This window comes from Anas platyrhynchos, chromosome 21 (genome assembly GCF_047663525.1).
Source record: "Anas platyrhynchos isolate ZD024472 breed Pekin duck chromosome 21, IASCAAS_PekinDuck_T2T, whole genome shotgun sequence".
Classification (NCBI taxonomy): Eukaryota; Metazoa; Chordata; class Aves; order Anseriformes; family Anatidae; genus Anas; species Anas platyrhynchos.
This window is the reverse complement of record NC_092607.1, coordinates 15,582,907-15,597,782: the sequence shown is the minus strand read 5'-3', so window position 1 is coordinate 15,597,782 and position 14,876 is coordinate 15,582,907. Positions and strand designations below refer to the sequence as shown.

Here is a 14,876-nt window from a genome sequence, read left to right as displayed (position 1 = left end):
GCACCTCTCATGCCATCTCTCTGTCAGGCTAAACTAGGTTTATATCCCTGGACATAATGAGCTCTTAATTGCATATTTGAAATGAATAAACAGTTCCGTGGCTGCTTTGCCAAGGGACCTGGCTTGATGTGGCAGAAAGGCTGCCAGCAGCCGTCTGTGAGCATCGCACGTGCGTTCAGCGTAGGTGTGCAATGTGTGTAGGTACCTGTCCCTCAGTGACAACTACTGGTATTTAATTTTGATCCACTCGCTTTAAAACCCAGTAAATACCCTCAGTGAGCAGCCTGGTTATTTTCTCATCTGCGTAATCTCTCCTGTCACTAAGGGAAGGTGGCGCTGGGGAATGAAACTGCGCTGACAGGAGCTGCCTTGTCCTGGGGCCGGTGATCGATATCTCCACCACGGAGACGGCGATCCACTTCTGATGCATAAACGCCTCTGCCAAATATCATCTCATCAAGGGCTGCCAAAGGTGAATATCCATCAGCGTTGCCAGTGGGGGCGATTCTGTGGCCACAGCCACGGCAGGAAGGGCTGCTGATGCATTTCAGGGCAAGCTGATGCTTTCCCCTCCCACACCTGGGGGATTTAGGTGATAAAGCAAGGACTCCTGATTTTGTCTGGCAATCACGGCAAGAAATCCATAATAAAGAACAAACCAATTAAGAGGTTGAGGCTTTGACCCCGTGGTCACACCTCTGCTCCCCAGGCCCCACTAAGCCCCGATCACTCACTCTGTCCAGTGGCTGGAGGGGACGTAGCAAAACATGAGGCGCCGTATGTGGTAGGGGAGCCAGCACACCACAAAGGCGATCACCACAGCACCTGCAAAGAATGAAAAAAGTTAACTTTTCGCGAGCAATTCTTCATCGTGGGTGAGAAAGGGACCTGTGTGAAGAGGTGCTTATCAGCATAAACTGATTTCCTAAAGCCCCACTTTGTTCTTACCTTCCTGCTGTGCCAAGAATTAATAACCCGGAGGGAAAAGCAGCCTGAAAATGTCCGTAAAAACAGGCATAACAGAAATAATAGAAAATATCTATAAGCATGGAAGCAGTGACATTATGAACAAAAGATACAGCGCAGATAAGGGATGGTTGATGCCTAGTTCAGACGCAGGCTAAATGAAACTGCTCTGCATTTGCACCTGTCCTTGTGTTTTATGCCCTTACAGCGCCAGGTATTTTGTCTACAGTGCTCAGAGAAGCAGTTAGTGGATGTTTTTCATGCAGGTAGACAGGGAAGCAGGGACGCTGTAATCCCATTAGTTGGTTATGCGGAGCCACTGGCCACAGTCCCCATGGTGCTTGGGATCATTAAACAGCCTCGGGAGCTGCTTTGTGGTGGCAGAGCTCGGCCTTTTGTTCTATATTTGTGCAGTACCTGAGACAGTGATTACAAGATGCTTGGGTCTGGACATTGCCATCATACAACTCCTTAATTAAAGAGCAAAAAGAGAAGGATGAGAGTTTTTCTTCCTCTCCACATTCTAGCCAGGGATCATCAACCAATGAGAAACAAAATGCAAAAACTCTGAAGGATAAAAGCCCTTCTGGTGCTGAGCGTTCGTCAATATAGATTAAAAAGCAGATATATCAGGCAATCAAGGGAAAGACTTGTTTCCTTTTGTAATATGTATTTCAACCTCTGTATGAAATGACGGGATTCTGGCAGAATCCCAGCAGGAAACAAAGAAATCTCAGTTAAAACATAACACAATAAAACCCAAGAAGAAAATCAAGACTAAACAAAATGATTATGTTAATTTTTTTATCCCAAATTTGCTCTACAGACAATAAGGGCCACATTATTCTTGTCCTTTATGTGACCTGTAAAGGGCTAGGAAGCAGCAGAGCTCTTATCAAGCTACTTGGCACTTGGAGGCCAAAGTTGCATTTCTCTCTGCCTTGGGACTGAAAATATTTATGTGACTACAGAGAAGTGATGCGTATCCCTTGAAAAACAGTCCATGAGGAGCAAGACTGCCTGTGGCTGCATCTTCCCATTGCCATTACACAGTCAAGAAGCACAGGGGAGGCTCCAGTAAATGCAGTGAATTTCCACCCCTCCAGTGGGGCAGGGGTGGGGAGGCAAATGTCTGTGCCCTCTTTCTGGGAGTGTCATCAAGGCTGGAGTCACTGAGCAATTTGTACAGAAATCCAATAATTCTTGGTGTCCAGCTCTGTACTCACAGCTTTATTTCAAGCCCACATTATCGCGTTTATTAAACATGTTACTAACAGTGGAGATGGGGAAATTCTCTTAGCGTCAGCCTGTGTGATGTAGGAAAGCATCTTCCAGGAATGCTGAAAAAGTCATTTAATCAGTAAAGTTTTAGGCATTGGAAAGGACAGGTTTGGGAAAGAAGGCTAGAGAGTTTGTTCTTATTCTCTAGAATAAGAATTCATTATGATATATCATTATCTATTATATAATTATATATTATTATTATATTATTATATATTATTATAGTCCAGTTGAATTCATTGTTTCAATCTGAGTAGTTTTGGTTGCTATATGGCCGTTGTGATTGCAGATGTAATCCATCACTACAGGGCCTGCAGCTCTTCAGCAGTCTAAAAAGACACCACTAAGGGGATGGATTTGGGCCGTTTCTGAGATTTCATGCCTCAGTTTTTTGAACTAAAAAATTCAAGAAGCCTGTGACTTGTTTGCCTCTGTGCAGAGAGCACGGCTGCTCCCCTGCTCTGCTGGAAAGGTAGAGGTGCATGACTTGCATCAGAACCAGGCCCTTCCCTCACTTCTAATTAATTCAATTGCCACGTGGAAATGTGGTTTGCAGAGGAGCAGAGCTGCTCCATTAATTCTTGATATTTCCCACATTTGAGCAAACGAGGTGCCAAACCTGTGAGGCTGGGAGCAGAGGGGAGACCTGGGCAAGCCAACCAGGCTGGGTCTTCATTTCCCTTTGAACTCAGACTCCTAATTTAAAAGCGTATTTAAACCTGAATTATTGCATCCTATAATTCTCTATTTGGTCTTGTTGTGGCTCAGTTCTCTGCCTGTTTGAACCACATCCCAAGGAGGAAGGGCAGGGAGGAAGGAGGCGCGGTGGCGCGGCAAGCCCCTGTTTATCACGCAGGAAACATAAATTTTGAGCGACAGCTTTTACATTGTGCAAGAGAAGATTTAAACCGTGCCAGTCTTGACTTTCAGACTAAACTGAATGTGGAAGCAATCCGGGAAGTTAAATTGCATTAAATTGCAGTGAGTATTTTGTTTTACTGTGTGTATCCTGGGGCTCTGGCTGGGAAGCAGCCCTTGTCCAGGGCCAATGTCTCAGAAAACTGGCACGGTGTTAGCATGAACCTGGAGCAATACCTCACATGTACAAAGCCCTGGCAGTGTCCAGTGGAGGGAGAGAATAGATGCTGCTCTTGCTTTCAGCTGCGTCTGCAGTTGGTAAGACCTCCAGAGAAGCTCCAACCCAGCCTCCCTGATAGCTTTGTTGCGGCAATTTTGGCCAATTTACCACTTTTCCTTTGTGTTTCGAGGGGAGCTGAAATACGTGCAGCATATCAGAACTTGTGGGCAAAGGCAGGAGCTGTTTGGGTAGGTACAGAGCTACTGGAGCAAAATCTCTCAGCCTTTCCTGAGGCTCAGCACATCAGCAATGTCACATCTCCAGCAATGCTCAAGGAATGCATGCTCTGGCTGGTACCGAATAACCTATAAGGCAGTGTAATGGGACTCACGGCAGGGATCTGCATTAATTTTGGTTTCTGGAGAAACAGCCCCTGTGTATTCAAAGCTCCTTGGGTCTGTGCTCTTATTTAGTTGGTGCTGTTACAAGAGGATCTATCCCAAAGGGAACACGTCACCGTGCGGTTTGATGTGAAAGATGGAGAGAGCTGGGCCAAGTGCAGATGTGGCTGGCAGTGCCTCGCTAAAGCTCCAGGCGCTGTTTATGTTAACATGATGCAGTACCTGACAGGTCGTCGGCAATATTTATTCCAGCAGGCCCCAGACTAGGGGTTGTGGTAGTTACAATGTGGGCATGAGCCTAGTAAAATGAAAACTGCTTATGCTGGTATTTGGGTCAGAAGGCTGCAGAAGAAAGGATTTCCATAAAAGTCGATCCCCACCAGTGGAGACTGGAGACCACCACTATGCACCAATAGTGCCTGGGAGAGCAAAAAAGAAGAGAAACTGGGAACAAGAAAGGGTCTGGGGAGCCCTCAGCTCCTTTAGAAACTGGTGAAGATGCAGTGTTTGCGGGATGCAATCCCCCTGTGCTCTTGTACTCATTACTGAGCAGTGTAAATATGAGATTTGACTTGATTTCCATTCCAGTGCAGCCAGAGGTCTGCTTTTATCTTTCCATATTATTTTCAGATATCAGAATAAATAGAAAAACTTTTTAAAAGGTTTCAAAAAACAAAGTTTCATACTCAGGCTCCAGTTCTGATTTTCAGTGGCTTCAGCTGACGGGTTTGAAAATGGATGTGAATTCCTGGCTCTGCTCATGCTGGTGGTTAAAACATCCCCTGGCACCAACAAGACCTGGTTTTATCCAAAAAGAGCAAGGCAAAATAGGAAGGTTAAAAGCTAAGCAAAGAACAGGGCCCAGCGAGCAGCATGCCCATGCCAGCACTGTGCAGACCAGGGCTTCTTCCCAAGTTCCCTTGTAAAGCAATCTTTATGAAAAGAAAGAAGGTGCTGCATTCAATTTGAGCTTTGTTCGTGTCATTTCCTCCAGGGATGTCAGGGTGTTTGGAGGAGAAGGAAGAAGAAAGACAGAGAATTTCCCCTTTGAAGGACAGATGAGGGCTCTCGCCTTCTCCTCACCAGGTTCAAGGCTCTTTCTGTTTGCTAAGATCTGCTATAACCCAAGCTGACATCCTTTACAGCCCCTCTTAATTCCCCACATGTTATCTCATGTGTCTTTTATTCCTCCCTGAGCTGTTTCAGCTTGCAAGGGGGGCTCTGAGGATGTGTTTGCTGCGTCCTTCTGCAGTGACCAAGGCTTCAGAGCTGCAGCTACGAGCACCTGAACTGCAACGCCGGCTCAGCAGGAGCAGGAGCAGGAGCAGGGTAAGAAGGTAAGAAGGGCTCTGCCCATTCTTCTGCGGTGTTCTCCTCAAAGTGAGAGCTCAGACTTGGAACAGCCAAGAAGAGGAATGGATGAATTCTTCAGGACTTTAATTCAGGAGGGGAATTACTCACACACAAAGGAATGAAACATGTAGGCTGCACGCATGCTTCCTTAACACTTGGCATTTGCCTGGTATTACTTGAAGAAGTGAAGAGGCCCCAGAATCACAATTTAGAAATTCTCAGGTTTTCAATAAAAAAACATGGCTTAATTTCCTCTCCTAAGAAGCACCTCACTGAAGCATCACCCAGCCAATGGTGGGAGACTGAAGGATATTGTTTCAATTGCTTAAACCTCTCTAAGTGCTTTCTGACTGCTTTCATTAAGCAGCTCATGTAACGGAGCAAATGCTACCTGGAACTGATCACACTAACAGGCTTAGCCAACGTCCACCCAGGGACGTGCAAAGCCTCCCCTTTACGTCCATCAATTTGCCTCGACGTTGTTCTCCGTGCTCATCTGTGCCATTCAGCAACTCCTTCCAGTCGCTGCGGGAACCAGCCTGGTGTGTGGATGGGGACAATTAGTCTATGTCACAAAACTGTCCCCATTCGAGAAGAGGATGTTGGCCAAATAGCGCTTTCAGCCTGAGCCAAGCTCAAGTATGCCCTGATTTTTCAGTAGCTGTACATGTGAAAATGAGACTGGAAAGGTTTGTATTGCCTCTGGATCTGGTGTGCAATAGTCTGGACAGCATGTACAGGGTTTTAGCTGCTGAAAGATGCTTGTTTTAAAGGGTGTGTGCATGCCTCTATGTGTTTAAGACTTGGTGCTGTAGTTCAGATTAATTTAGCAAGTTTTATGCCTTCTCAAATGGTTGGTGTGTCAGGACAAGCAATCAGATTCACCCTTCCATGCAGTATCACACAGCACCCAAGAGACTCAGCTCCCCAGCACCCTTCCAATACAACCAACAAATAACAACACAACAACAAAAGTCCAAAAAAAAAAAAAACAACACACAAAAAGTGGAGGTGGCTTATTTTTGGAGACCTGGAAGCTGTATTGGCTGGGCAAGGGAGGGTTGAAATCCCTTGGTGGGAGGTATCGTTAGCGGCAGCACTGCATTGCCCAAACATTGCCCAGTTATCCTCAGAAAAGAGCTGGAGAGCTGCCAGGTCCTGGAGCTCTCCGAATTGGGATCCTCACACCTGGAGAATGCTGACAGCAGAGAGGGAATTGCAATCAGGAATCACACGCTTAATGAATTAACGAGCTGGCTTACAGGCAGCTGGGCTGACAGTTCCCTGATCCCGAGCTCCCTAATTATTTTGTGCACGACCAAAGTCAGACAGAGCCAAGAAAACACTATCAAAGAGGAGGAAAATGATGTTGTGGACATTTTGAATGAAGCTGTTAGCCTGACCATTATAATATAAATAAGTACATTCTCTCAGTAGATGTGGAAGAAGGAAGAAAGGCTTTTGCTGCTCCGATCTCATCAAACCATGAACTGCAAAAATTTCTTTTCTGAGCGCTAGTTTGATGTGTTCTGAAACATTTCACCCTTAAGACAAAAACAAGCTTTCTGTACTTCAGGCCAAAGTTTACCTTTGGAAATGGAAAATACTTTGACCCTCACAAAGCCTGATTTTGTGCCAACAGTTTTATTAGTGTGGACAAGTGCCATTTTTCTTTCCCCACTACCTTCCATAAACTTGTCCAGTCTGGGTAGATGGTTTTGGATGCCATGGAGGCCAGGATAAATCATGTGTACCCGCATTTGGTTTTGCTGCTTTTCAGACAGCTCAGATGTTTAAAAAAAAAAAAAAAAGTTGTGAGGAAGAGGTGACAAAAGTAAATGTGAATTAAGCACCTCCAGTAGTCAAGTGCATCTGAAAAATGAAACGAAGCAACACTTGCTGGATAAAAAGAGCCTTTCTGCGTGATGTGGTGAGACACAGGCAAAACTGACAATGGATTTCATATTTGCTGGATCTTTTTCAGTCCAGAAAGAGCACAAGCAGCCACTCTGCCCTCCCTGCAGGGAGGAGACCACGAAGATGCACACAATGTCTGCGCATCGCTGCCCAGCGCCCCGCGGTGCCACCTCTGACCCATTGCCACACCAATTCAGACCTTCAGGACCAAAGCCCTCATGTCTGCAGACTTCTCTAAACTTTGCAATACATAACAAAAGCAAAAATTGGTGTGGAGAAGAAGAAATCAAGCCTATTATTCAGAGCAAGAAGGGCTGGTTTTCAGTGCTGAGGGGGAAATGAGGTGCGGGATGCTCTCCCACCACCACCGAGCAATGCCCGGGGAATGACAGCCGTAGATGTAGGTCTCTCTGTTATTATCCACAACAAGTCTCCCTTCTTGATGTTAGATAAGTGTACAACACTGAAAGGAGAGCGTCAGGTGTGAGCTGTTGGAGCAGAGGTGAGAAAAGGCAGCTGCTCACTTGCCAGCAGGAGGCAGGAGCACAAGAGGAGGGCAGGGAAGTACAGCCCCGTCCTGGGAGCACTGAGGCTCGGTTCTAAAGCAAGATGCAGGAGAGGAAACCCCTCAGCCTAATAGGATCCGATGTTTTCTGGGGTTCTGACTCCTTTTCTCAACAGGCATGGTGTTTGAAGCCATGGCGTACCCGGTGGATTGCCTGTGGCACAGGCACAGTGCACTGCATGGGATGCATCCCCTGGGAAAAAGAGCTGGAAAAATCTGGAGAAAAATCTAATGGGGGTTTTTGGTGGCTTCTCTAGAGCCAGGATTTCTTTCCTTATGGAAACTGGGGCCAAAGCACTGCAGCTACCAAGAGCCTTGCAATGAGAACCACCAGTCGGAAAGCTTTCAGCTAGCAAACACCATTTCATGCTCACGAGGGCTCTCCCAGTGTAAATCCAGAGCTGGCGTATTTTATTAGATATCTTAACGTGCTATTTTTGAACAGCTTTTGCTTTATCATCTGTCAGACGATAAAGCTACCAGATTCTTTGGTCTTTTCCTCAGCTTACTTAATTAAGGCATCCAGTATTTCACAGCACAGCTCAATTCCTGGGTGCAGGATCTTTCATTTAACCTTTGTCTGAACCTGAGCTCTGCAGAAAAAAGAAAGGAATAAAGCCATATATTCAGGTCTTAAGTTGCTGCTGACAGAATCATTGAAATGCTGGGCTAGTTTTGCTTTTGAATTCCTTCAAAAGCTCTTCCTCGGAGAGTCTGTGTGTGCGAGCAGGTCTGCTTTGTAGCGTTACATATCCGCAAACAAATGCAAAAGAAAAAGATTATTTGTGATTACTCTAATTGTGGCTGTCTGGAAGAATAAACAAATATTGAAGCTCGTTCTGTCTTCTTGCGGGGAGATGATGATTGTGCCTCGTCTCTCTGCGAAGTTACGAGTGCTCATCCAAGCAGTTCATAAATGGCCATTTGTGCTCACAGCTATAAATGTTGTTTGAAACACTGCAGTAATTACAAGTGCAAAGGTGAACCCTTTATTGCATGTGAAATATGGAGAAAGGCATTTTCAATAACAGGGCTTAGGAATTCATCCCAAATATACTTAGATACCCAGCCCTCAAAGCTCTGCAAAATTTAATACCATTCATATAAGAGGAAGTTCCTTTTTCCTTCTCTTCTCTTCTCTTCTCTTCTCTTCTCTTCTCTTCTCTTCTCTTCTCTTCTCTTCTCTTCTCTTCTCTTCTCTTCTCTTCTCTTCTCTTCTCTTCTCTTCTCTTCTCTTCTCTTCTCTTCTCTTCTCTTCTCTTCTCTTCTCTTCTCTTCTCTTCTCTTCTCTTCTCTTCTCTTCTCTTCTCTTCTCTTCTCTTCTCTTCTCTTCTCTTCTCTTCTCTTTTCTCTTCCTCTTCTCTTCCCTCTGCTGCATGCAAATTTGGCTTAGGACAGAGAAAACATCTTTATTGTGATACCGTGTATGGCTGGGTCAGAGTTTGCAAAACATTGGTTGCAGAGTTTGGTGAGAGCAGAAAAAACACAGCTCACAAAAAGGTGACGTGCAGCCCCCAGGAAGGCACGGGGCAACGATGATGATGCACGGTGTGCTGCTGTAAGACACTGAGCACCAGCGCAGATTTGCTTGACCCTGGTTACGTGCAGCACAGGGACGGGGGAATTCTCTGCTGCTGCCGACAGAGCCGCTGCCTGTCACTGCCTTGCCTCAGGCAAGGATTGTGTGAAAAATGTTTTGCTATCAAATCAACAGAAATGGTGACATTTTAACATTGTTACACTTTGGAATTGGAAGTCAGTATTCTGAAGAGGAAAAACATTCTGATTTAATCAATTATTATTATTTTTTTTTCTGTCAGGAAGACAAAAATGGAAATCTGAATCAAAGCTGTGATGGTTTGTGAGAAACTCATTTCTGTGTGTGTATCTTCAGGGCAAAACTGATTTTCTGTACCCTCTGGTGAAGCAGAGAACTTCTTCAGAGCAGGAGCTTTTGCCTGGGGAGCAGGGGAAGGAAACCCCACCAGCGTGGGGCCACCGAGCGGGATCTGCAGCCGTAAGTGACCATGGGCAGCACCAGTGGAGCTGCCCATCCTGTGCCTTGTGGTCACTCGGGCTGATCTGTTGAAACCCAACACCACAAAATATCTTTAGTTTTAAATCTTCATCAGTTCCCCCATCACACTCGGAGCCCCAGGCCAGCACCAGCTGAAAGGGAAATGTTCGAGCTGGAGCTGCCCAGTGACAGGAGGAGGAGCAGAAATTGGTAATAGCAAGTTGTTTCTGTCTCACAGAACACAAAGTATATTTTTCCTTAAATTTGCAATTTTCATTTCTCAACTTCTCCTTCATTGAGCACAATGAATTAAACACTACTTAAATCCCTAGCTTGCTTTCTCTATAATGAATTTTTGTATGCTTTAAGGGAAGATTAGGACTCAGAAAACTGTCTCTGGGAGAAAAAGAAAATAAAGGGAAATAGAGGATAAAATTCCCTAGAAGACTCTTGGTGTCTAAGCAAGAAATAAATGAAGAAGAAAGAGACCAAGAGAAGAAACAAATACAATTTCCAGAATGTGAGGCTTTGAGATGAGGACTGGACAATTATGGCAAATGTCAAAGCATTTGTTGGAAGCAATTTGGATTAAAAAAAAAAAAAAGTTACTTCCCATTTAAGATGTTTCGGATGAAAGCGTTTACCAATTTCTACCTATTCACCTTCAGATCAGATTTACACAGACAAGTTCAGTGCCAAAATGTGCTGCTACTTACGCAGGACCCTGACGCCGTGCTTCAGGGCTTGCACGCGGCCGGGCTCCATGGACATGCTGAGCATCGTCTGCTGCCCGCCGATGGTGCACACCTGGTTCTCCTGGGCTGCCTGCTTGAACATGACCAGGAGCTGGTTGGCGATGATGGTGTTGAGCACGGAAATGACGACCATGGGGAACACGAAGGAGATGAAAGTGTTGACCTGCGGGAGAGAGACGTGGCACAGTCAGGCAGGAGGAATGGTCAGTGAAGCAGATTGTGCTTCATTTCTCATGGCAGCAGAGGAGCAGCCTGCAGTGGAAATCTTTTCCTTCCTCTTACTCTGCTGCCTTTGGTTTTAGAGACTTATTGAGCACAGGGAAAGCTCAGTCTCCGCTGACATACGTTCATTCAGGTGGGTCAATGCTCATGAAAGTCAAATTCACTCGCACCCAATTACATTTTCTTCCCCTTTTCAGTGTTGTTCATTGCCACAAATGTCATGACCAAAACATGCTGTTATCTTTCTATCTTGCAAGCAGTAGGATGCTTCTTAGCTTTCATTGTGCGTAGCATGACTTCTAAATAACAGCATGTTATTTTCTTATTTTTTTTCTTTATTATGAGCTCTACTTGGGATGTTTTTAACTTTCAGTTTGTGCTCTGGCCTTCCCTTGTAGATTTAATGACAGCTTTCCCTTATCCAGTAATCAAATTATCCAATAGCCCTTGTGCCTTAACGGATTAAAATTGATCAGAATAAACAAGTGGAAGTTATAATGGTTTTAGTACAAATTATTTGATTACTGCAGTTTTGATAAAATTAAATGGAGGATCAAATTAAACCGTGATTGAATCAAGTGGAAGTCGCTGTTCGTGTCAAATAAAAGCAGGAAGCCTTTGTGAGGGCCTCCTGCACTGCTGAGGAACCTGCTGGAGCCGAGTTTAACAAGCAGAAGCCTGGGGAAAAAGATTTGCTGGGCACCCACAGGGTTCGTCCTTGCTGTTCAGCAGTTCAGGAGGAGGCACTGCACATCCCTGAGATGAGTATATGACAGATCAAAAGCCCCTCAAAGTTTAAAATTTCAAACTATTAACAAGAATTGAACTGCATGCTGCAAATTGCCATGGAAGCAATTTTATTAAAAGCAAGGAAACACCAACAAAAGGACAAAACTACAAAAAGTAATAGGGAACTTTGCCCTGTGGTGGGGTTACAAGGCACGCTAACTTCTTCCACCCAGATAGACCCATCTGCAGCTCAATGCTTTAAAATACAGAAGCAACCTTGCACCCTGAGCCAACCCCATGTCCCTCTGCAGCCCCAAACCCAGGAAAGCCTCATCTGCCAACATCTCAAATGGAGATGTCCCTGCACCACCACCACACACAGCATGATCACTGCGGTGTCCAGGCACGTGCTGTATACCCGATATCTTGTTCAGATATACATTCTCTTTGCCTTGGAGGGATTCAGAAATACTAGAGATGAATGGAAAAATGAAGAACGAACAAAAATCAACCCAAACCAAACTAAAACCCAACAAACAACAACCCAGAATGCAACAGAGGATCCCTAAAACAAAGAAATAAGAAGCACGTAATCATGTGCGTAGCAGGTGCCCTGCAATCAGAAGCACTTCAGTTTCTTTGTCCATAAATTTAAGCACGACACAGCTCCTCTTTTGGTGAAGACAGGCAGGGTTGCTGCTGCCAAAGTTTTCTTTAGTCAGCTAAAGTCTCTGTACAGCCTTGTGCTGCAGAGCTCGATGCATGCAGTAGAAGTACCAGCTGGGTTTTGTCTCTAGCAGCCCACATTGTGAGAACATCGTCTCTTGGTTTATGCTTGTAATAATAACAGAGCTCTTCTGTGGACAATTTCCCAAGGAAATTCCTAGATATACCCCACCGCTGCAAGCTGTTGACGGTCTCTGTTGTTAAATAGATGACACTTCTCTAAGCTTGTGTTGTCTTCTAAAACCTAACATGTCTCACAGCCTCCTGTATACAAAGAAGTTATCTTCTGGAGTTGCTTCAAGACGCTGAGAAAGATCATTAAGCGGCAGGGACCAAGTTCTCAGCTGGCACAAGATGACAGGCTTTCACTCAGAGTAGTGTGCTTGTCAAGGACCAGCTTTATTTATTTAACCTTCACAATTTAGCCTCAGCTGTGCTGAGCTGGTGCACACAGGTGAAGAGACTTTGCTCAGGCTCACCCAAAAAAAAGCTATGAAATTCTATATTATATATAGAATATATATTTTTTCGACTACGATGAAAACCCTGTGGTCCCACTGCTGTTTGTGCTGCTTCAGCTGCTGAGCGTCCTGCAAACGAGCAAAAGGAAATGCTTCACGCTGTCACCTGGGATTCAGAGCTCATTGGATTTCACTCAATAGCATCGTCCAAGTTAAAAATTACTCTTGCCTAATATAATTATGCAGAACCTGAAAAGTCTTTTCTGAGTTTTCTTTAAAGTCTTGATTCATTCCCTAATTGTGTTGGGAAGTCCTTTTAAAACTTGAGGAGCTGTCTCATACATTGCATACATTCTATGAAAGGATTTATTTAAAGATTTCTGTCCTGTCTTGGTTTGTACCAAAACTCTCCTATAGTTAAGAAAGCCCAGCTTGTAACATGGCCACCAAAGGTGCTGAATTTCCAATTTCCACGAGCCTTGCAGGCAGCAGAATTTGGCCCTGGTTAAGGCTGCCCTACACTGACCCCAGCCTCTCTTCTCTGGATGTGCTCTGCAAAAAGGGGACACCGCAGATGCCAGCGGAGGGTGAAACCCCAGCAGAAACCTCTGCCCAGATGCTGGCCTCATAAAAATGTGCCTCTGGCCTCCTGGGGGCTCCAGCAGCAACACACTTTCCATCCTGGCTTTCTCTTAGCCCTCTGTTTTCATAGATTTTAATCCCAGCCAAAGCACGAAGCACTGCAGTTAGGTGCAGACACCGCAGAGAGAGCAGGTCTGGGTTTGGGGCTCCATCAGCTCGTGAGAAGACAAATGGAAATTTAGGGAAATGAAATCACACCTCCGGAGGGGAAAAATGCAGTTAGCAGCCTCTCCTGGTCAGCTCAACACAACCTGATTTGCGCTGATAGCTGAGCAGGAGAGCACAGAACTCGGCAGGATGCGAGCTTGGGGCCTCCCAGATGAGTGCGTGGGAGAGGCACAGGGGAAGGGACCAGTGAAATCGAGTGAAACAAAAGAAGAACCGCTGGCGTTCGTGCCTCTTTCTAAACCTTTTGTCCAGAAAACAGCTCCCTCGGCCCTGCGGAGCTTCGTGCTGACGTGCTCTGCTCCTGCCAAGCCGTCCCTTGTGTTACTCGGCCCCGCCGTTTCCCTGGGTTACTGCTGGAAGCAGCCAGCAGCGTTCGCCACGCTGATGGGGAAGATGGACACGTAACTTGGCCTGGTGGCTCCCCAGAGGGCTGAAACGAGCCCTGTAAACCAGAAATTCTGGGAAGGATCGTTCGCTTGTGCTGCAGGGTGGCTCCTGGAGGAGCACGGTTCCCCAGGCCCCTTCGGAAGGAAGTTTTATCCCAGTCTCCTGACTTTACCCTTCATATATCTGAAGGGGAAACATCACATCTATTACACACATTTAATGCAGATGCAGACTGAAGGTGCAGCTGGTGCTGTGCCTCACCCAAAGCAAAAGGAACCCCAAGTGTGCCTCGCTGGAAGCTGCCCCAAGCAGCATCCCTGAGGGTGCAACGCGGGGACCAGTTCCACCCCTCAGTGTGTCCTTTCCTCTATTATTGTGCCAAAGCAATCTTAATTAATTTAATATTAAGGTTTCTTGCACCTAGGACAGAATCTTTCCCTAAGGGATCACGTCTTCCAATAAACACACTGAGCAATTTGGGGATTTCAATTAAACTCCTATGATTTTTTTTCCCTCTAATAAGCACAGCAACAGAATCTCCTTACTGGCAGCCCCATACTTGAAGCATCCTTTCCCCAGAAGCATCACGAGGGAGCTCAAAGCTGCTATTGCCAGTGAGGAGAAGGCTTTGCAGAGTCGCTTTCTATTTCCTTTATTTCTGTGATATTACTGACATTTACTTTCAAGGTGCATAAAATCAATGGCGAGTTCCCCGAGCAGGATGTACTCATCCCATCCGAGGAAACCCAAAAGGAAGGCTCTGCTCCAGCTCCAGGTCACCTCTGCTGCCAGCAAATCCAGCTGGCTGAGTTACCGGCAGGCCGAATACTGGCTGCTTCCATGGCCTGTCAATGCATGGCTTTGGAGCTGCTAACAGGTATTTGTAGCTGTTTTGCTGGGTCTTGGACCACTTAAGTGGATGGAAATTAAAAATTATGGAGATATGGTAGCAATTGAAACACCTCTTACTGGAATACTGCAAGTATTACAGGAAATTAAAAAAAATAAAAGACAAGAATTAGGATAGTTCATATTTCCATTAAAAAAAAAAACAACTGAAAAAGTTCCTTATACTGAAGCTATAAAAGGTAAATATTTTTTGAAATTGCTTGTCTTTTCCCAAAGTGGGCCTTTTTTCTAAGTGCACGGTCACACTAAGCAAACAAAGCAGGGAAAGCTGGCAGCAGCGGGGTGCCCCACACCAGGAT

The 14,876-nt window shown here is 45.4% G+C and overlaps 1 protein-coding gene across 1 annotated transcript in view; it reads right to left on the bottom strand.

The window, feature by feature from the left end:
* Positions 1 to 14,876, bottom strand: part of NTSR1 (neurotensin receptor 1) — a 52,245-nt gene that overhangs the window by 6,622 nt on the left and 30,747 nt on the right. The window contains exons 2-3 of the mRNA XM_005029019.5: positions 10,295 to 10,496; positions 735 to 825 (exon numbers count right to left, since the gene is read on the bottom strand). Coding sequence (XP_005029076.4) covers positions 735 to 825; positions 10,295 to 10,496 — 293 coding nt within the window. The remainder of the gene's footprint in view (positions 1 to 734; positions 826 to 10,294; positions 10,497 to 14,876) is intronic.